The sequence below is a fragment of the Doryrhamphus excisus genome, linkage group LG2 (genome assembly GCF_037039965.1).
Source record: "Doryrhamphus excisus strain RoL-2023G ecotype Guam linkage group LG2, RoL_Dexc_Guam_v1.1, whole genome shotgun sequence".
In the NCBI taxonomy this organism is placed as follows: Eukaryota; Metazoa; Chordata; class Actinopteri; order Syngnathiformes; family Syngnathidae; genus Doryrhamphus; species Doryrhamphus excisus.
The window spans coordinates 24,311,570-24,334,919 of record NC_136358.1 but is presented as its reverse complement, the minus strand read 5'-3'; the positions used below and the strand labels follow the sequence as shown (position 1 = coordinate 24,334,919).

General features: G+C 39.6%; 1 protein-coding gene across 10 annotated transcripts in view; it reads left to right on the top strand.

Moving 5' to 3' along the window:
• rbfox3a (RNA binding fox-1 homolog 3a) overlaps positions 1-23,350 on the top strand; it is a 335,564-nt gene that overhangs the window by 270,672 nt on the left and 41,542 nt on the right. For 8 of the 10 annotated variants that reach the window (XM_078788898.1, XM_078788894.1, XM_078788896.1 and 5 more), the window contains 3 exons: positions 2,257-2,505; positions 5,104-5,175; positions 13,514-13,660. In XM_078788898.1, the coding sequence (XP_078645024.1) occupies positions 2,257-2,505; positions 5,104-5,175; positions 13,514-13,660 (468 nt within the window). The remainder of the gene's footprint in view (positions 1-2,256; positions 2,506-5,103; positions 5,176-13,513; positions 13,661-23,350) is intronic. The other 2 variants (XM_078788900.1, XM_078788899.1) reach the window with 2 other exon arrangements.

Sequence of the window (23,350 nt, the reverse complement as noted above, 5' to 3'; positions counted from 1 at the left end):
TCTAAATAGCAATGGCCGGCCCTCAGAGAAAGTGAAAGTCAAGTTTGTGTAAAAGTGAAAGTTCTGCTTGTGTGAGTGTGAATAATTAATCCATTAAGATTAATTAATCTATTCCGAATTTAGTTTGAGTTTCATTTTGGGCCCAGTGCAAACAGTCCTTAAAAGTAGTCAACAACTTCGTAATAAACCACAAACGTAATACAAAATCTGCAGCTTTGAATGTAATAATCCCGCAAATGTAATACATTTCCCACAAATATGCTATATATGCTAATGGTAATGGAAATGGTTTTATTGCATTTGAACATGCATCAGATTACAATTGAGTGCATCCCATAATCAGTTCATAGTTAGTTCCACATATCCAAAAGGAGTAGGAAGAAGCTAAGCTTATTAAATTCTACCCTTCCATCTGGTATTTTTACAATCAGTAACTGTTACATTTGTTCACTTCCTGCTTTCCATAATACAGTTTAAGGTTATTTATTTATTTATTTATTTATTTACAATCAGTAACTGTTACATTTGTTCACTTCCTGCTTTCCATAATACAGTTTAAGGTCATTTATTTATTTATTTATTTATTTATTTATTTATTTATTTATTTATTTATTTATTTATTTATTTATTTATTTATTTATTTATTTACATTTGTATTTATTTATTTATTTACAATCAGTAACTGTTGCATTTGTTCACTTCCTGCTTTCCATAATACAGTTTAAGGGTTATTTTTTTTATTTATGTATTTTTTAATTTTGTACTTTTTTGTCCTGTACTGAAGTACGAGGTGATATGACAATACAATGACATTATGTGTACCATAGTAACTGTCAGCATGTTCTTCTAGTTGACCACTGTAATATGAATATATCAAGCCAACCAGACTTTTTCATAGCTCTTGATGTGAATGATTAATGACGCCGGTGTAATAAAAGTCTTTAGGCAAATGTGCATTTAGATGGCAAATGACAGCAAGCCATTAAAATTCTTGCAAGTACAGGCAGCTAAAGTAGACAGCGGTCACAGAAAATTCAAATTAACCTCTTAAACTCTGCAGAAGCTTGCTTGAAAAAGTCCAAAATAAAGGACGTTTATCTGTGAATGTACAAGTTCTACGTGGATGACCTTGGTATCAAAGTGCATGCAAATGTGGTGTGATATTAAAGGTATATACCAAAGCCTGAACCCCGACCCAGACGGCCCACACATAGTCGGGGAGAACGTATACGGACCGGAGGCAAAGGTGTCACACCAAACCCTGCTTTAAAGGGGAATTGCACTTTTGGGGGAATATTGTCCATCATTCCCAATCCTATGTGAAACATGAACACAAATTTCTTTCCCTTTTGTGTGCATTATAACATGAGAAAACAAGTTAATTTCAGTTAGCTTAAAATGCTGACATTGGGATACATCTATTTCCACTATGAATCCTCTAAATCAGGGGTGAGCAAACTACGGCCCGGGGGCCACATACGTGTTTGAATACGGCACGCCAATTGTTTCCAAAGTATTTCGTTCATTCGTTCGTTTTCTACCGCTTTTCCTCACGAGGGTCGCGGGGGGTGCTGGAGCCTAATGTCACCAAATCAAGAATAAAGAAAATCAATCAATCAGTAATAATATAAATATTAATTAATAAATATAATAATAATAATAAAATGGCAAATAATAAAAACTTAAGAAACCACATATAGTTGGTGGGTAGACAAATTATTTTTTCAGATTAAAATTAACAAAGCATTATTAGAGCCCTGTAGACATGACAAAACACGACTATAGTCACATTTATACTCTTTTTATTTACAACGTATTGCACAACTGCAGGGTCTTGAGACACATGCTAACTCGCAAACTAGAGAGCTAGCGACCTAAACGGTAGTCTCCAAGTTATTTCCTTTAAACTTAAATAGCCACAAACTTACCACTTCCACACGGATAGGGAGGATAACTATTAACAGTTATTTAACCTTTAACATGAACATTAATCAAATGTAATAATTTTTTCTGGGTACATGATACCATACAACAACTTTCATATCAAGGCGGGGGCCTCAAACTAGTGTCCTGTGGGCCACATTTGGCCCGCAGGCCGCATGTTTGACACCCTTGTTTTAGATGGTCTCCACCACCGTCACCGTCTTTGGAAAACTGAGAGAAAGGAGTATCATCCAATCCGTAACTTCTGCATGTGGTCTTATGTACTTCTAGTTATCTCAATTGAAGTACCCCCTTTTCTTGATATCTCTACAGGGTAACCAAGAGGCCCCGGCTCCCCCCGAAGCGATGGCTCAACCCTTTCCACCGGCCCAGTACCCTCATCCACCACAGAATGGGATCCCTGCTGAATACGCCCCAGCCCACGCTCACCCACCAGCTGACTTCACAGGACCAAACACGGTGGCGGAACATGCCCTGACTCTGTACACGCCGACACACACGCAGAGCGAACAGCCCGGGAATGACAGCAGTGCCCCCACCCTCACAGCCAACACGGTAACGGTGAGTCTCCATCTTCTGCACCATCCATCGTCCAATAAGTACTTCTTGAAGTAACCATTGAGGTATTGGATGAAAATCTTTTGGATTATTACCCAACACATTCACATGTAGTATGCTGAACTTTGGGTGTCAGGACACAGGCCATCTAGCTTGAAGCATGAAGTATTGTAACCGGTACTTCCTGTCTACATGACATTAATTCCCAATTCCCAGATTTCATCGTATTTTCCATGACTGGTACCATTCAGTAGAGACGTCTCAAATATTGATATATATATTAATATATTAATATAACAACTTGGCGGCACGGTGGTCGAGTGGTTAGTGCACAGACCTCACAGCTAGTAGACCAGGGTTCAATTCCACCCTTGGCCATCTCTGTGTGGAGTTTGCATGTTCTCCCCGTGCATGCGTGGGTTTTCTCCGGGTACTCCGGTTTCCTCCCACATTCCAAAAACATGCTAGGTTAATTGGCCACTCCAAATTGTCCATAGGTATGAACGTGAGTGTGAATGGTTGTTTGTCTATATGTGTCCTGTGATTGGCTGGCCACCAGTCTAGGCTGTACCCCGCCTCTCGCCCAAAGACAGCTGGGATAGGCTCCAGCACCCCCGCAACCCTCATGAGGAAAAGCGGTAGAAAATGAATGAATGAATATAACAAGTTCTTGCTTCAGACACATAACCAGTCTGCCAGGATTTGTGTATTCCTTGTGTATTCCTGCAGTACTGGACTGATAATCTGCATTCACATTACACTTTGGTCGAAACTCAGTCAGAACAATAAGGTTATTTTGCAAGAGGGACGTTCCTGAATGCATCTTGTTATGTCCGAAACAAATGGATCATAACCATTACCGAGAGCGAGCTAATATTTACATGAATGCCGTGTTGCCTTTGGCTCATTCAAAGCCTGTCTGTATTTTCCAGCTCTCAGAGGATAATGATTGGTTAATCTGTTTATAGGTTGGATACGTACAATCACAAAGTTATTAGCATGGTATAAACTTAGGCTACGTTGACGGCACAAACGCATGAAGAAGAGCAAACGTTGGCAATGTTTACTTTGGTGAACACAGCAATGTGTGTGATGTCATGTTTTACACATCACGTTCCTGATGCATGACATTCACATTTAATGATAAAGAACCATATAGGAGCACATTTAACAACAAAAAGAAGTGTAGCCTCAGTGCATTCTGGTACTTTATGGACCATAAATGGAAAGAAAAGATGGTTGACTTTAGTGTGGTAAGGTTAGTGTTTACATTTCCAAAAAGTCGCTCATTCATTAGACGGCGTACCGTATGTCTGTTTAGATTAGATTAGATTCAACTTTATTGTTATTGCTCATGTCACTTGTACAGGGCAACAAAATGCAGTTAGCATCCAACCAGAAGTGCAAATTTATAAGTGCCTTATTAGTAAGTAAATGTAGAAATAGAATAGAGCTGTAAATGGACAGATCTATGTACAAACTATAACAGACTGTGACTATAATACAGTGAGGATATATACAGGGATATAAATGACTATAATATGGCTGTTGCAGATTATACAGATGTGCAGATCTGCATGTGTTGTGTACATTGGATTTCTTCCCAGCTGAAATATAATAGGATATAAATGATGTATAAATGTTGAGTATGTTTAGCTACTATTTACACTCCTGGCCTGGCCTCTGTTGGCTTATGCTAACTATTGCGTAGCTTTATCAGCATTTGGCGATATGGTAATGGTAATGGTTTTATTTCATTTGAACATGCATCAGATTACAATTGAGTGCATCCCATAATCAGTTCACAGTTCCACATGTCCAAAAGGAGTAGGAAGAAGCAAAGCTTATTAAATCCTACCCCTCCATCTGGTACTTTTACAATCAGTAACTGTTACATTTGTTCACTTCCTGCTTTCCTATTTTATTTTATTTTATTTTATTTTATTTTATTTTATTTTATTTTATTTTATTTTATTTTATTTTATTTTATTTTATTTTATTTTATTTTATTTTATTATTTTCTGTCACGTACCGAAGTACAAGGTGATATGAGCATCCAATGACATAATGGGTACCATAGTAAGTGTCAATATAGTGATATATATAGCACATCATGACTGGTTCAAGACTCTTCATCCTTGTATTTAGCAAACATCAACTGCTTGTATTGTTTCTTGAATTGGCTCATCGTTGTGCATTGTTTGAGGTCCTTACTCAATCCATTCCATAGTTTGATTCCACATACTGAAATGCTATGGCTTTTTAACGTAGTCCTAGCATAGAAGTGTTTCAAATGTACTTCTTCCCTGAGATCATATTTCTCCTAATATCATATCGTACTTGGTTGCAATGGTGCGGTCCAGGTCATGCTGGCATTCAAGCCAGGTGCAGTGCACCAGAGTCCAGCTCCACACTTCTTCGATGGTTTCCATACCGGTCTCTGGTGTGCGGTGTTGGTGGGTTTGACCAAACAAACGTTGGCTCCAAGTCAGCAATTTCATTCAGTTGAAATGTACAAATTGTGATATGTTCGATGTCAGCAAGCAACATTTGACTAAATGTTTTGTTTTCTTTCTTTCTTTTTCTTTCTTTCTTTTTCAGTTTTGGTTGCTTAAAGATGGTTTCTCAGGGGAAGCTGTGCGGAGAGAATGTTCTCCTCGCCACAGTTACAAGGTAGACTACTGCTAGATTTCAATGCCATTTTCTGTGTCCTGCTCACGTTTGAAGCCAGCCGGGTTTTTAAGATAATTGATATAGCGAGTTCAGCTGGCATGCTTTTGTAGTGGTGGGTGGTACGCTGAAGCCTGCAGGGAGTCAGCCAAGCCTTTCTTGTTGACTCGAGGACTGTCTTTCTGAAGTCTCTCTGAAACCAAACTTCACACAAAAACACGAAACCTACAACTTAAAGAAGTTAAAAACACCCAACTCTCTCTCGATGAATCTACATACATGGGCGATAACGCATGAAGTAAAAAATGTAGCGACATCCAGAATATCTGCCCATGAAGAAGAACCACTACAAAATAGAGTGTCTATTAGCATGCATGGGTGATATTTACGTACACGACTCAGGATGCTTATAGCAGGATACACTCCTGATCCAAAGACGTTCCATGTGGGAAGGTTGGAGGTTCTAAGTCGAGCTTTAAAATGCAAAAAAGAAGAAATGGGAGTGAGAGAACAAAGTTTTCTCCGGGTACTCCGGTTTCCTCCCACATTCCAAAAACATGCTAGGTTAATTGGCGACTCCAAATTGTCCATAGGTATGAATGTGAGTTTGAATGGTTGTTTGTCTATACGTATGTGCCCTGTGATTGGCTGGCCACCAGTCCAGGGTGTACCTCACCTCTCGCCCGAAGACAGCTGGGATAGGCTCCAGCACTCCCGTGACCCACAAACATAATAAACCACAAACGTAATACAAATCTGCAGCTTTGAATGTAATAATCCCGCAAATGTAATACATTTCCCACAAATGTAATAAAATTTGCCTACTGCAAACGTAATACTGAATTACATATGTATTGCTTATTACATATGCTAATGGTAATGGTAATGGTTTTATTGCATTTGAACATGCATCAGATTACAATTGAGTACATCCCATAATCAGTTCACAGTTCCACATGTCCAAAAGGAGTAGGAAGAAGCAAAGCTTATTAAATCCTACCCCTCCATCTGGTACTTTTACAATCAGTAACTGTTACATTTGTTCACTTCCTGCTTTCTATAATACAGTTTAAGGTATTTTATTTATTTATTTATTTATTTATTTATTTATTTATTTATGTATTTACAATCAGTAGCTGTTACATTTGTTCACTTCCTGCTTTCCATAATACAGTTTAAGGGTTTTTAAAAAAAAATTGTCCCGTACTGAAGTACGAGGTGATATGAGCATCCAATGACATAATGGGTACCATAGTAACTGTCCATATAGTGATATCTATAGCACATCATGATATCACTATATGGACAGTTACTAGGGTACACATAATGTCATATAATAAGCAATTATTACATATGTGGGAAAGTGAAAATCCGTAAATGTAATATGAGACAAAATTATGATCTTTGTGGTTGTTGTTGTTTTTTCTTTGTTTTTTTTTTTAATGATGCAGAAGGTGTAGATGTCATTTTGAGGATTTTAACCTGATAATTCTGTATTCTGTATTCTGTATAAGTCCTGTATTGGAGCCCCGGGCACAAGGTGGGTTACATACATAATTGGATGGGCATGTCCATTTCCCCCACGGTACACTTCCTGTGTACAAGGGCCACCAGAATGTGCTTGGCATCATGCGTCTACTCTGTAAACAAAGACTGACCCAAAAGGGTTCGAGAACATTTTTAGTGCTTTTTTTTAACCCCCTAAATATCTCCAAATTAGAAAGGTATGAAGGGTCTCATCCCTCTGTTGTCCTCACGGTGGGTTCACGACTGTGTACAGTAGCCCGTGTGCGATCGCTATCAGCCAGGCTAAGTTGACAGATGCCCCGCTGAGCAAACATCCCCACTCAGGTCTACTCGGTGGAGAAACTGTAAATACACAGCCGGGGTCTAATTGGCTTTTGTATGTTCAGGTAAAGTTGTTTCGGGGCAGTTTAAGGTCCAGAGGGTATTTAGTGTGTGTGTGTGCATATGTGTGTAGAATGCAAAGGTTTGAAAAACAGCTTTGTTTCTGTCATTCTGTATCTCTCTCTCACACACACACACACACACACACACACGAACAAACAAGCTGGATGTGCAATTCAGTGCCACTGTTTCCCCCGGTGACAGTAAAGCAAGCTTGGGCTGCTTGTGTATGATAATGTTAATGTAATTACTGCCTCTTCCTCCCTGGCTGCTCAGTCTGGAATGTGGAGGCATCTGCAACCAAAGAGAGAACGTAGCAGACGCTGATAGATGGGAGTTCCGTGAGAGTGGCACAAGCAACGGTAAAAGCTTAAAACTGCGCCGTTCGCTGCCAATTTTAATGGAGACGCCAGCCAGTTCCACTACTGGTTACTCACACTTAAACTTACTGTCTAGGGGATTCCAGTGGAACAGGGATCAAGAAGAGAATGTTTTCAATGTAAAGGATTTGTGATGCACCGACTCCTTTGAATGGGATTATACCAAATCCATAATACTGCAATATTACAGTAAAGTAATATTGGTAACAGCGCTTAGTATTAGGGAAGCGGCTCGCTCCACTCCATTTCAATTTCCAAAAATGGTCAAATTAACCTAAAAAAAAATCATATTAATAAATTGAAGGTTTTTTTGTGACCTGGCTATTACTGAGGGGTATAGAACATACGTATCTCTTAAATCAATTAGTTTTTGGGGTTTTTTTGTCATTTTAGTATTAATCACTAAAGAAACATCTATGGTGTTTGGGTCAATTTTTACCCATATATATTAATGTCAAGAAAAGGTAGAAAAAGTTATTGTTTTCAGCAACAGAACTTTAGTATAAACTGAATACTTCTTTTTCAACTGAATACTTATAACTGAAAACTTTTTCCCTTCAATGTTTGCCATAAATGTGCCCTGTGATTGGCTGGCGACCAGTCCAGGGTGTACCCCGCATCTCGCCCGAAGACAGCTAGGATAGGCTCCAGCACCCCCGCGCGACCCTTGTAAGGAAAAAGCGCTAGAAAATGAATGAATGAATGTTTGCCATAAACTTTATAGTCATATTACCGACCCTAACAATACAGTAGTCATAATTTCAACCAGACCATTTTAAAATGTAGTAAAAATTATTTTTTTGGTTTTATTTTCTTGAAATAGAGTTTCCTGACAAAGTCAAAAAGCCTTGATGAAATAAACAAATGTTATGTGATTTTTTTTTTATGCATTAAAATGTAAAACGGGTCAGTGCCGACCCTAACACAAGAGGAGGATAATCAGATTGACATGATTTTTAGTAAAATTGACTCTCAATCTTCAAAATTAATATGATAAATTAGAAAAGCATATTTGCGGTTGTGTGCATTCAGTCATCATGAAGTATAAAACACAGGAAAAAAAATAGCTTGACTAAGTTGCTTTAGCATCTGCGCCATATTTATGTTGAGGACTAAAGGTTCCATCTTGACTTGATTTAGCTCCATGGTCACTCTCCATGGTCCTGATTTGCCCACATAAAGAGCAACACACCCAGAATATAAAAGCTGGAATGGGCATTGGAAATGCTGTTAACACGGACCATTTTAAAAATATTTATGTCCTTGTGGACTTTTGCCTTAAATACAAAGTAGTGAAGATAGTGGTTGGGCTTCCTTTTCATTACAGCAGCACATATTTCTCTCTCTCACACACACACACACACACACACACCCACACAAGTTGGGGACAAGACTTCTGTCCCTGTTTGAACCCGGTGTCTTCTCTCTCCCGCTCCATCTATCTGTCTGCCCCTTCTCTTGCTACAAATGCTGCTACCTTCAGCACTTCTCTCCCATTGATTGGAGGCTGAATAAGCTGACATCATCTCCACCATCTCAGAGTTTTGCCTTCAGCTTTTCTAATCCCCCCCCCCCCTTCCCCCCCCCTCCACACATCACGGCGACTGTTTGCAAAGGTCCGAGGTGGAATTTGCACAAGCTTGGTGTTTCTTATAGTTTTGAATGTCAAAGAAGTGAGTGAAAAGTGTAAATCTGAGCGCGATCAGTTAGCATTGTTTCTAATGCGACTCAAATATCATCACAGTCAGTCACCGTCTGACTGAATGATGCATTTCCTATTGTTGTTGTTCCTTTTGTTTTTATCTTTTTAGTTCTATGTTATGGTCTTAGTCTTCAGCTTTTAACTCCAGTGTTATGCTTTTATCTTTTTAGTCCTATTTTATGGTCTTAGTCTTCAGCTTTTAACTCCAGTGTTATGTTTTTATCTTGTTAGTCCTATTTTATGCTCTTAGTCTTCAGCTTTTAACTCCAGTGTTTTGTTTTTATCTTTTTAGTCCTATTTTATGCTCGTAGTCTTCAGCTTTTAACTCCAGTGTTTTGTTTTTATCTTTTTAGTCCTATTTTATGCTCTTAGTCTTCAGCTTTTAACTCGTGTTATGTTTTTATCTTGTTAGTCCTATTTTATGCTCTTAGTCTTCAGCTTTTAACTCCAGTGTTTTGTGTTTATCTTTTTAGTCCTATTTTATGCTCTTAGTCTTCAGCTTTTAACTCCAGTGTTTTGTTTTTATCTTTTTAGTCCTATTTTATGCTCTTAGTCTTCAGCTTTTAACTCGTGTTATGTTTTTATCTTGTTAGTCCTATTTTATGCTCTTAGTCTTCAGCTTTTAACTCCAGTGTTTTGTTTTTATCTTTTTAGTCCTATTTTATGCTCTTAGTCTTCAGCTTTTAACTCCAGTGTTATGTTTTTATCTTTTTAGTCATATTTTATGCTCTTAGTCTTCAGCTTTTAACTCCAGTGTTTTGTTTTTATCTTGTTAGTCCTATTTTTTTGCTCTTGGTCTTCAGCTTTTAACTCCAGTGTTTTGTTTTTATCTTTTTAGTCCTATTTTATGCTCTTAGTCTTCAGCTTTTAACTCGTGTTATGTTTTTATCTTGTTAGTCCTATTTTATGCTTTTAGTCTTCAGCTTTTAACTCCAGTGTTTTGTGTTTATCTTTTTAGTCCTATTTTATGCTCTTAGTCTTCAGCTTTTAACTCCAGTGTTTTGTTTTTATCTTTTTAGTCCTATTTTATGCTCTTAGTCTTCAGCTTTTAACTCGTGTTATGTTTTTATCTTGTTAGTCCTATTTTATGCTCTTAGTCTTCAGCTTTTAACTCCAGTGTTTTGTTTTTATCTTTTTAGTCCTATTTTATGCTCTTAGTCTTCAGCTTTTAACTCCAGTGTTATGTTTTTATCTTTTTAGTCATATTTTATGCTCTTAGTCTTCAGCTTTTAACTCCAGTGTTTTGTTTTTATCTTGTTAGTCCTATTTTTTTGCTCTTGGTCTTCAGCTTTTAACTCCAGTGTTTCCTCAAGGGGGGGTCCTCCACACTGGGTGGCTGTGTCGGGTCTGCTGAGGGGGTGCCATTCTTGGGTCCCTTCGACCCGGCCGGCTGGGGGTTCCTCCTTTTAATGTCGGGGTCTGCCCGTCTATCGGAGTCGGGGGGCCCGGGTGCTGGTCCTCCGATGGCACAGCCTGCAGCTCCTCCCAGTGTGGACGGGCCCCAAAGATGGCGTTTCCTTGTTCCTCAGTGCCATGCCATGTCTCCCTACTGTGTGTGATTGTGTGTGTGTGTCTAGTATGGAGGGTGGGAAGGAGGGGCTTTCTTTTGTGTCTTTGTTTTTTTGCCTTTTAATTGTGGAAATTGTTTTAATTCTGTAAAACACTTTGTGTTGCATGTCTTTGCAGGAAAAGTGCTATACAAATAAAGTTGATTTGATTTGATTTGATATAACGAGGCCGTCGTGACTGGTTGTTGGTTAAAGCAGAGTCAGGTGTTGCAAGTTTTTCAAGGAACTGCTCACAAGAAGTGGAGCGATCCAAAATAAAAGACCAAAAGATAAGCAAAAACTGTAATAAACAGGGGGGAGGCACGAGTGGTTAGCGCGCAGACCTCACAGCTAGGAGACCAGGGTTCAATTCCACCCTCGGGGCATCTCTGTGTGGAGTTTGCATGTTCTCCCCGTGCATGCGTGGGTTTTCTCCGGGTACTCCGGTTTCCTCCCACATTCCAAAAACATGCTAGGTTAATTGGCGACTCCAAATTGTCCATAGGTATGAATGTGAGTGTGAATGGTTGTTTGTCTATATGTGCCCTGTGATTGGCCGGCCACCAGTCCAGGGTGTACCCCGCCTCTCGACCCTTGTGAGGAAAAGCGGTAGAAAATGAATGAATGAATGTAATAAATAGCAGACATGTAAGAAGTTCCGTAAAATGCAAAAGGAAGATTACGAGAAGAAAACATGACGAGAGTGCCCGTTTGGAGAAAAGTTGTAATTCAAAATTGAATTCCCCATTCGGGAAGATCACTGGATCATCCCAAAGGATGAAGGTGACGTCATGTCCAAAAAGTGGACAGTACTTGTATTGGTTATCCTGGTCATAAAATGCTACGGCTAGGTTAGCATCACTGCAGAAGTTAACCATCCAGATCGTAGCGGGTTTGCTGTAACACAACAATAAACATGGCCGTCCATGTCCTGACTTCCCTCACCGTAGCCTTTGCGTGACAAAAGTTTTGACCAGATGATGATAGGCCTTTCTGATGTCCCTGCCTCTTTTCGGTCTACACTTTCAAGAATAGAACCAGCTATAAATTTTTAAACCGGACCAACAGCAGCATCTGGGATGCTTCTGCTAGAATCCGAATAATTGTCTGTACTGATTGGGAGATCCTTTTGAACATGCCGGCAGCTGCACCAGTCGGGTTCCAATTTTCAAACTGGTGTCCCGCTATGGATTTGTTTTGTCCCCCATGTAGCTTCATAGCCCATCTGCTCTATTTTTTTTGAGATGGGACACATATTTTGTTCCTTCCATCACTTGTGCAGCATTAGCTGCCAAGGCAGGGGGTCTGTGTGAAATGCTCTGTTATATGCAAATGTCTTCCTGTGATGGAGTTACATAAATTGGATGGATCCCCTTTACATATAATGCCTTGCTTTGCCCCCTCGTCTGTCTCATATAGCCGTGCCCCCGTTGTGTAACACTGGTAAATCCTACCAGTGAGCTTTTCAACCTTCAAGATCTGCGTCCGTGCCACTTTTTTTTTAGCCAAACCAATCCTCACCTTCGCCTCAAAGGATTTCTTATATTATAAAGTTTGTCAATCATTTTAATGACTTGGATCAAATTACTGACACTGTACCGGGTACTTAGCAGTAAGATAGCACATGTCCTAAGATGGTCTTGTAAACCTCTGGGGATGGATGGGATGAAGTACAGCTTAAGTAAAACATGCAAGTTGTCACAAGTTTATGGTAATGGTAATGGTAATGGTAATGGTAATGGTAATGGTAATGGTAATGGTAATGGTAATGGTAATGGTAATGGTAATGGTTTTATTTCATTTGAACATGCATCAGATTACAATTGAGTGCATCCCATAATCAGTTCACAGTTCCACATGTCCAAAAGGAGTAGGAAGAAGCAAAGCTTATTAAATCCTACCCCTCCATCTGGTACTTTTACAATCAGTAACTGTTACATTTGTTCACTTCCTGCTTTCCTAATATAGTTTAGGGTTTTTTTTTTAAATTAAATTAAATTAAATTAAATTAAATTAAATTAAATTAAATTAAATTAAATTAAATTAAATTAAATTAAATTAAATTAAATTAAATTTTTTGAAACGTACCGAAGTAGGAGGTGATATCAGCATCCAATGACATAATGGGTACCATAGTAAGTGTCAATATAGTGATATATATAGCACATCATGACTGGTTCAAGACTCTTCATCCTTGTATTTAGCAAACATCAACTGCTTGTATTGTTTCTTGAATTGGCTCATCGTTGTGCATTGTTTGAGGTCCTTACTCAATCCATTCCATAGTTTGATTCCACATACTGAAATGCTATGGCTTTTTAACATAGTCCTAGCATAGAAGTGTTTACGTAAACATATCAAACACTTAACCTTTTCTCAAAACGATGATTAGATGAATACATTTGCGTCGAAAAAATGCGTCGAAAAAAAATCAGACGCCGCAATCGCTCGGTGTTACTTTGTCTCCTGTCGTATCGATGCACGCTGTCGCCTGTCCATTGTTGTCTATGTGTTCCACAGTGTTTACATGTGCAAAATGATGCGCTGTAACACAAGAGTCTTGTGAAACGAGAATGAAAGTTCAATCCGTCATCCAGCTCGATATCTCCAACGGTAAAATTCTTAATTAAGACAAAGTAATACCTGGAGCAGGGTGACCCCGGTCACACCTATGATCCTTCCTGGCCAGTCTGGGTATTTTGTTCCACGCTTGTACTGCAGAAATCAGAATAGATTTGGGTGATAACCATAGGCAGATTCCCGTACGAATCTAACTAATGTTACCGTGTGTGTTTACTCTTCAGCAGGCGGACGACATCGCGCAGACAGAGGCTTCCCAGCATCTTCATCTGCAGCCGAGCGACTCGTTAGAGAAACAGCAACCCAAAAGATTACACGTCTCCAACATACCATTCCGTTTCCGGGACCCTGACCTTCGGCAAATGTTTGGGGTAAGACACACAGTAAAATACCACAGTAATACCGACATCTTCTACCTGAAGTCACAAACATAGAGAGTACTCTCACTTTCCTGTCGTTCTGATTCTTTGGATTGGTACGTTGACTTTGTTCAACGGTCCAAACAAACTTTGGTGTGTTTGCTCTGCTATTGCGGTTGTTTTGGTCTGTAAACAAATACAGTGATACAAAGACAGCTACTTCCAGAGCCAACAGTCATCACTGGTGTCTGGCACTGAATGTTATTGGTTTTATTAGCTTTTGTTTGTGGTCTGCCTGTCTGAACTGGCCTACAAATGCGTATCAGTTTTTAGCGAGGGATCCCATACTGATACTGCAAAGTTGCATATCTGCTGATGTTTGATAATATTATTAACAACATAGACCAGGGGTCTCAAACTCAATTTACCTGGGGGCCACCGGAGCTAGGTTCTGGGTGAAGCCGGGCCGCATCAGTTTTTCAAAAAAAAAACCAAAAATTTATTAAAAACTGTAAAAAAAAAAAAAAAAATCAATAAAAAAACTTAAATGCTTTTGATTCTGCTATACCCTACACTTTTTCAGTACTTTGGTTCCGGTTTTCCACACCGAAATATCTGATAAAACATTCCACTCTTCTCAAATATCTTAATTTTTATTTTTTTATACACAAAATAAGATAAAACAAAACAAATTAAGAATAAATATACACCCCTCTGGATATACCAAACATACAGTTGGTAGAGAAATTATTTTTTTCAGATTCAAATGTACAGTATTAACAGTTATTTAACCTTTAACATGAACATTAATGAAACTTAATAATTTTACCCAATTAGCAAGTTAGCATCGTACTCAGTTCCATCTGGGAGCAGCGTCGTAACTTTAACAACATGTTTGATGAGATGCTTTGGTATCAAGGTGGGGGCCTCAAACTAGCATCTCGCTATACTATAAATTCATCTTGTTGTTGTTATTATTTGTCTGAAACTTGCAAATCTAAGTAATTTCTCTGTCATAAAGATTACACAATGAGTACACACACACAGGCCGGGCTTTGGATCTTTCGTGATAATCAATATGTCACGATACTTCTTAGTTTTGACCATCTTTTGGTGTATTTGTTTGAATATTTTTTTGCTTATTGAATATTTCTTATTGTTTAGATCATGGGCCTCAAACTCGTGGCCCACGGGCCGCATTTGGCCCTAGTTTTGACGCTAGTTTGAGGCCCCCATCTTGATACCAAAGTTTAATGTTGAAATGACAGCTTAAAGCTGTGTGCACACCGGACACAATTAACATGATTTTGCCCCGCCCATACTGTTACCCTACCCTGTTACCCCGCCCTGTTTTGCTTTGGATTAGCAATGAAGCTAAAGGCTTATGACGCTGGGTACAAATAAATGCAGGAAATGATTTGGAATAAAACGGAAAATAAGATAAAGCATCTCATCAAACATGTTGTTAAAGTTACGACGCTGCTCCCAGATGGAACTGAGTACGATGCTAACTTGCTAATTGGGTAAAATTATTAAGTTTCATTAATGTTCATGTTAAAGGTTAAATAACTGTTAATATTGTACATTTGAATCTGGAAAAAATAATTCCTCTACCAACTGTATGTGGTTTCTTATGTTTTTCTTATTTGCTGTTTTGTTATTATTTTACTTATTTATTACTGATTGATTGATTCATTGTCTTTATTCTTAATTTGTTTATTTATTTATTTTTATCTTATTTTGTGTATAGAAAAATAAAAATTAAGATATTTGAGAACAGTGGAATGTTTTATCAGATATTTTGGTGTGGAAAACCGGAACCAAAGTACTGAAAAAGTGTAGGGTATAGCAGAAGCAAAAGCATTGAAGATAGTTTTTAATACATTTTTGGGCTTCACCCAGAACCTAGCTCCGGTGGCCCCCAGGTAAATTGAGTTTAAGACCCCTGATTTACATGATACTCTGTACTTATGGATTTTCTGATATTGAATCCAGTCAATGTGGTCAGTATCTGACTGATATCGGTCCAGACCATCCCATCATTGGAACATCAGAATGAGGTACGAGTAGCATGGAAGGACCCAGATCCCAAGCCCAGGGCTGGGGACTGGACTCTTTTCTTCTGATTGCTAGTCAGGTCCTGTTCTCTGCATCCACGTATAAACACGTACGCATGTCAGTGTACCAACAAAAATGCAGCACTAGTATGAATATTTCATATGTAATATTAGACGCTGGAGCTAGGTTTCTCCAACTCCAACTCCCACACCCACCTTCCTGTTTCACGAGTGCGCTGAAACATCTGCTCATGCTTGAGCTTCCCAAGGCTCCTTGGTGCTGGATGTAAGGAGAAGGCATGGCAAGGAAGGGCCCGTCAGTGGAGACACAATTAATGGGATTCTTCAGCGAGGTTAAAAGGGAGTTTATCCTCATTAGTTGAAAATAGGGTGACAGCTCCAGCTTGGGGTGCTGTGCTGGAATGGGTGTCTCTGTGTGTGTTTTGGATTGCGTTTGGATCTTTCAGCAGGGTTGGGACTTTGTATAGTTTCTCCCAAGTCACTTAGCGGATTCTCCGAGTCACTGGTCAATTAAGCGGTGATGAAATCAGACCGGGAAAAGAGAACGAAACAGAAGAACAGGGAAAGTAGAGACAGAATATCTGCTGGTGTTCAAGCAGTCATTGAACACGGAATTCCGACCACTCAGGGAAGCATTCCAATTACTGGTGGAATCTGTCACAGGAAGCATTTACCTTCAAGACAATATTAGACACGTCCTTCCAGCAAGCATGATGAGAACCGACAAAAAAAAACACAGGCCCCAGTTACGGGTGGCGACCAGTGCAGGGTGTTCGGCCAAAGTCATTTGGGATAGGCTTCAGCATGCCCCCAAGTGAGGATAAGCGGCATAAAAAATAGATTGGATGAAAGTCTCGGAATTGATTCTTTAGACCAGTGTTTTTCAACCTTTTTTGAGCCACGGCACGTTTTTTTACATTGGAAAAATCTTGTGGCACACCACTAACCAAAAATGTTACAAAATGTCACCATGACCTATCGGAGGAACAAGGCAGGTGTTGCCACACGGACCAATATTACATTGCTATGCCAGTCTTTACACCACAGACAAAAGACATACTGTACCCCCACTCTTTTAAAACCATTCCACCCTCGGCCATCTATGTGTGGAGTTTGCATGTTCTCCCCGTGCATGCGTGGGTTTTCTCCGGGTACTCCGGTTTCCTCCCACATTCCAAAAACATGCTAGGTTAATTGGCGACTCCAAATTGTCCATAGGTATGAATGTGAGTGTGAATGGTTGTTTGTCTATATGTGCCCTGTGATTGGCTGGCGACCGGTCCAGGGTGTACCCCGCCTCTCGGCCGAAGACAGCTGGGATAGGCTCCAGCACCCTCGCGACCCTCGTGAGGAAAAAGCGGTATTAGCTAGCTGACTAGTTGCTATCTCAATGACCCAGGAAGGCGACCTTGTGATCCAGTAATAATCCCCTTTTGGTGTCTGATATCAGAAGGACAGCTGGCATTGGTTCTGGCCACCCGCATTGCGGTACAAAATGGATGAATTGATTCAAATGCATTAGAAAATATTCTATGCTATTTTTAACACTGAATGTTTTACTTGAAAGTAAAAAAAAAATGAAAGTAAATCAATGTTATTGTGTTTGGACATTCGTCCGGGAGCCAGATGCAGTCACATACGTTCCTTATGTGCTCTAAAACGGGGCCTCACTACAGCAGAGATTTCAGAGATAGTCCCCTCTTCCACTTAAATGTGGATGTGTGAGCAGCAGGCCTAATCTGCTATTCCACTTCCACTAGACTACCACCGCAATGCAAACAGAGGCAATAACCGGGCATTACGACAAATGGAATTCTGAGTCATTTCAGACAAAGTTGTAATAGAAAAGCATTATGAGAACATTAAACAAAGCCATATAAAGAAGTTCAATCAAAGGCGAATCCCAAGTACCATCACCTTCCAGAACCAGTTCATTCTAGAAGCATAAAAATACAGCATGAAAAAGAAACCGATCTGATTAGAGGTAAGTCATAATGAAATAGTGACATCTGGGAGGAGTGTCTTAATAGCAGACTGCTAATTACCTTAACAGCATCACTCCATTAATTCTGTTTTCCCAACCTCAGTATGGCTGAAATCGCCCCGAATGCAAAAAAAAAAAAAAATGTCTGCACCCATGCTGGGTTGTTGTTCATTTCGCCTGACACAGAGTAAAAAAGCTGACAAGCTGAGATGCAGGGCGGCTGTCCCCCAGAGGAATTGGCTGTGTTTAATTAATAAACAGGCACTTAGTGAGGCAACCGCAAAAGGGTCCTTACTGTCACACTCCCAGAGGTAGGGGTCCTAAATGAGTCATTAGATACTCAACACACAGCCACCGTCTCCGCATGTGTGTGTGTGTGTGTGTGTGTGTGTTCATGCTCGGGGTTGGGTTTTGTGGTAATGGGGTTTTAATGACACCTACTCCCGTCTAATCACCTGTTCCAGAGCATTCCGGCTTTGCAGGCAACCCGGCATTCCTGGCAAGGGAATTATTTTTAATGTGCCCTGTTAAAAGCTACCCTACTTATTCGCCTCTCCAAAATTCCGCATCTGAAGCATCTGGGGGCGTAGCTCGAATCCACGATGGGCTAATTTTCATTGGGTTTGGTTCTACACCAGGGGTGGGCAAACTTTTTGACTCGCGGGCCGCATTGATATGACAAAATTTACAGGGGGGGGGCAGACTATATATTTTACACGTAACAGTCCACCTGGTATTATTGTATCTGTAAAATTGTCATGCAATCTGCTATTATTATTTTTTATTTTATATTTATATTTAAATATTTTAAAAATAATAAAATATTATAATAATTACAATAAAATTACAATAATAATTATTATATTATTATTATGTAAAATATGCAAATATAACAATAATATTATATATAATTAATATAGTATTATAATAATTATAATAGTTCTAATAATTATTATAATAATCTAATAATCTAATAATAATAATAATAATTATTATTATTATTATGTGCTTGTGTCCCTTTTTTCAGGAGCACTTTGTAAACAACAGACCATGTCAAAAAACGAAATTGATAAAACCATCAAAAGGTTGGCTCAGGCCATGATGCCAGGTTGTATGTTGAGTTTAAATGAAATACGTACTTTGGAAAGATTGGGCGGGCCGTATTCAAACACTTGGCGGGCCGGATGTGGCCCCCGGGCCGTAGTTTGCCCACCCCTGTTCTACACCATCTCTTCAAAAAAAATGTATTTCTATTGTTAACATCACATTTACATCTACTTCATATCACATGTTTAGCTTATGAATAAAAAGCACTACACTACACTAAATGAAGTTATATTCATCACAAGGTCGTGTACACTCCAAAGGAAACCGACCAAGGAGGATCGAGGGGGGGGCCCAGATTGTGTGATCAGAGAGACAACAGTTCGAGCTGAACAAAGTGGTGTCTAGATAGGCCTCCCGCTGGGGCTGGTCCCCAGACCAGCAGCACAGCCAGAGTGTGGGTCTGTGATCTGTGCCACACACAAACACAACACTCACAATGACACACACGTATTACTGCAAATAATGATGGAAAAGATTGTTTCATGTCATTGGAAAAGATGCGCTGCAGTGTGCTAATTGAAGGGAGGATCACCCTCAACGTATTCAGGCTTTTTCTTGTGTTGCTATGGTGATTGCTCATCAGTTACAGCAGGGGTTTCAAACTCAATTTACCTGGAGGACACTGGAGCTAGGGTCTGGGAAAGGCTGGGCCGCATCAGGTTTTCTAAAAATAAAAATAAAAATAATAAAAGCTCTGATAAAACATTCCACTGTTCTCAAATATCTTAATTTTTATTTTTCTGCACAAAATAAGATGAAAAATAAATAAACAAATAAAGAATAAAGAAAATCAATCAGTAATAAATAAATATAATCATAATAATAAAACAGCAAATAATAAAAACTTAAGAAACCACATATAGTTGGTGGGTAGACAAATTATTTTTTTCAGATTAAAATGAACAAAGCATTATTAGAGCCCTGTAGACATGACAAAACACGACTATAGTCACATTTATACTCTTTTTATTTACAACATATTGCGCAACTGCAGGGTCTTGAGACACATACTAACTCGCAAACTAGAGAGCTAGCGACCTAAACGGTAGCCTTCAAGTTATTTCCTTTAAACTTAAATAGCCAAAAACTTACCACTTCCACACGGATAGGGAGGATAACTATTAACAGTTATTTAACCTTTAACATGAACATTAATCAAACGTAATAATTTTTTCTGGGTACATGATACCATACAGCATCCATATCAAACTTGCGCATATCAAACTAGTGTCCTACGGGCCACATTTGGCCCACGGGCCGCGTGTTTGAGACCCCTGATTTACAGCAAGCAGACTCAACAAGACACGGCCATACGGACAAACAGCAAAGCCAAGACAGAAATATTAGTTATATATTATTTTTAAATATTTTTATAACAGTAAGAATATTCACTGATATAGTGTGGTGATGGTATGATGACACGGACCATGACTCTGACTGACAGACCCAGCAGGGATTGCCTTTTATGCTAGCATCAACATTTAGCATGGAAACCCATTTTAGAATCCTAACATTTGTAGACTATTTTGGTTGTATAACATGTAGTTTTAAATATATATATATATATTGATTATCTATTTTGACATGACAGGCGCTTTGACCTTGCCTTTTGTCTGTTGTTGGCGCCATCTTTATTTATTTATTGAAATAACGCATGTGATTCAAGGTCGAGTTATGCAGAATGCAAGGCCGAGCATTATCATACTGACTGGCAAGGTTAGCGATCAACATGAGCTCATGAGTTCAGCTTCAGCACACCATTAAACTCGGATCTTTGTAGAGTTTTCACAGGGTGGGGCGGACATCTGCCTCGATGGACTAGCTTGGGAAAGTGAGAGACACAGATGGGATTTGTCTTTCTCTTTGGGGTGGAAAGAATGCATACAGCAATAGTGTAACATATTGTATTTACCGATGATTTTACCAAAAGGACTGAGCCCAAAAGTCAAACTATGAATCCCTGTACGGAACAGAAGTTGTTAGTTGTTGCATGCCGTGCTCCCCATGGACATGGCAAATGAATGTGTGAAACTACACAAGTTTGTTATTTATGAAAAACAATGTTTGTTGTGTTTTTCATCTGCTTCGCAACCAGACAACATTTTGAAACTCCAAACTTCAAACCTGAGCTAAAAACCTTCAAAAAGAGTAGTATTTGGTAAAACAAGTACTCTCTCTTCCATCGGCCAAAGATGCCAATGTTTCAGGCCAAAGATGCCAATGTTTCAGGCCAAAGATGCCAATGTTTCAGGCCAAAGATGCCAATGTTTCAGGCCAAAGATGCCAATGTTTCAGGCCAAAGATGCCAAAGCTTTAGGCCAAAGATGCCAATGCTTCAGGTCAAAGATGCCAATGCTTCAGGCCAAATATGCCAATGTTTCAGGCCAAAGATGCCAATGTTTCAGGCTAAAGATGCCAATGCTTTAGGCCAAAGATGCCAATGTTTCAGGCCAAAGATGCCAAAGCTTTAGGTCAAAGATACCAATGTTTCAGGACATCAGGACAAAGATGCCAATGCTTTAGGCCAAAGATGCCAATGTTTCAGGCCAGAGATGCCAATGTTTCAGGCTAAAGATGCCAATGTTTCAGGCCAAATATGCCAATGTTTCTGGCCAAAGATGCCATTGCTTCGGGACAAAGCTGCCAATGTTTCGGGCCAAAGATGCCAATACTTCAGGCCAAAGATGCCAATGCTTCAGGCCAAAGATGTCAATGTTTCAGGCCAAGGATGCCAATACTTCAGGCCAAAGATGCCAATGCTTCAGGCCAAAGATGCCAATGTTTCAGGCCAAAGATGCCAATGCTTCAGGCCAAATATGCCAATGTTTCAGGCCAAAGATGCCATTGCTTCGGGACAAAGCTGCCAATGTTTCGGGCCAAAGATGCCAATACTTCAGGCCAAAGATGCCAATGCTTCAGGCCAAAGATGCCAATGTTTCAGGCCAAGGATGCCAATACTTCAGGCCAAAGATGCCAATGCTTCAGGCCAAAGATGCCAATGTTTCAGGCCAAAGATGCCAATGAGTCAGGCCAAAGATGCCAATGCTTTAGGACAAAAATGCCAATGCTTCAGGCCAAAGATGCCAATGCTTCAGGCCAAAGATGCCAATGCTTCAGGCCAAAGATGCCAATGCTTTAGGCCAAAGATGCCAAAGCTTTAGGCCAAAGATGCCAATGCTTCAGGCCAAAGATGCCAATGCTTCAGGTCAAAGATGCCAATGCTTCAGGCCAAATATGCCAATGTTTCAGGCCAAAGATGCCAATGTTTCAGGCTAGAGATGCCAATGCTTCAGGCCAAAGATGCCAATGTTTCAGGCCAAAGATGCCAATGCTTTAGGCCAAAGATGCCAAAGCTTTAGGCCAAAGATGCCAATGCTTCAGGCCAAAGATGCCAATGCTTCAGGTCAAAGATGCCAATGCTTCAGGCCAAATATGCCAATGTTTCAGGCCAAAGATGCCAATGTTTCAGGCTAGAGATGCCAATGCTTCAGGCCAAAGATGCCAATGTTTCAGGCCCAAAATGCCAATGTTTCAGGCTAAAGATGCTAATGCTTTCGGCTAAAGATGCCAATGCTTTAGACTAAAGATGCTAATGCTTTAGGCCAAAGATGCCAATGTTTCAGGCCAAAGATGCCAATGTTTCAGGACAAAGATGCCAATGTTTCAGGACAAAGATGCCAATGCTTCAGGCCAAAGATGCCAATGTTTCAGGACAAACATGCCAATGGCCAAAGCATGCCTGTAGTTGCTACATGTCTGGGAAGCAAAGTTGTTGGCCGTGGGAGACTTAAGTTTTGCGGTATTTTGAATAATTAAATGCAGCATTAAGAGTTCCGGCTTGTAGCTGAAAAATGCCAGCTCATTGCTTTTGTCTCTATTGATCTTGGTTCATTTATGTCAGGGCTGTCCAAAGACTCTCCACAGAGGGCAAAACTTGGTTTGTGCTGCTTCTGCTTCCTGATTCCTTTTTTTTTTTTTGAATGTTTGTCACACTTAGATGTTTCACATCATCAAAACAAATGAAATATTAGTCAATGACAACACAACTGAACACAAAAGGCAGGTTTTTCATTTATCTTTTTATGATTAAGGGAGAAAGGGAAGGTTGATATTGGTGGCGATTGCACTCCAATAACCAGCAGATCAAAAAGAACCATTCAGAACTTGCAGAAGAGCACCACACATGGGACATTGAAAGGTGGAAGAAAGTTGTTTTAACTTTCTCTGAGAAAACATGGAGCCTTAGTCCTGATGGCTTCTAAAGTTACTGTGTGGTAATGACTTCACAATGGCCGCCTGACAAAGAACGGCAGGGGAATAAGCTCGTCTTTTGGACCAACTTGTAATTTGGAGTGTGTTAATACATAGCGAGGTAATAAATTGCATGGAGTTGAAAAGCCGCATGGCATTGGGGAAGGATGATTTTCTCAGTCTTTCAGTGGAGCAGGGCAGTGATAGTAATCTGCCACTGAAACTGCTCTTTTGTCATATATACACACATGTTTAATATACACATATCTACCGACACCTATA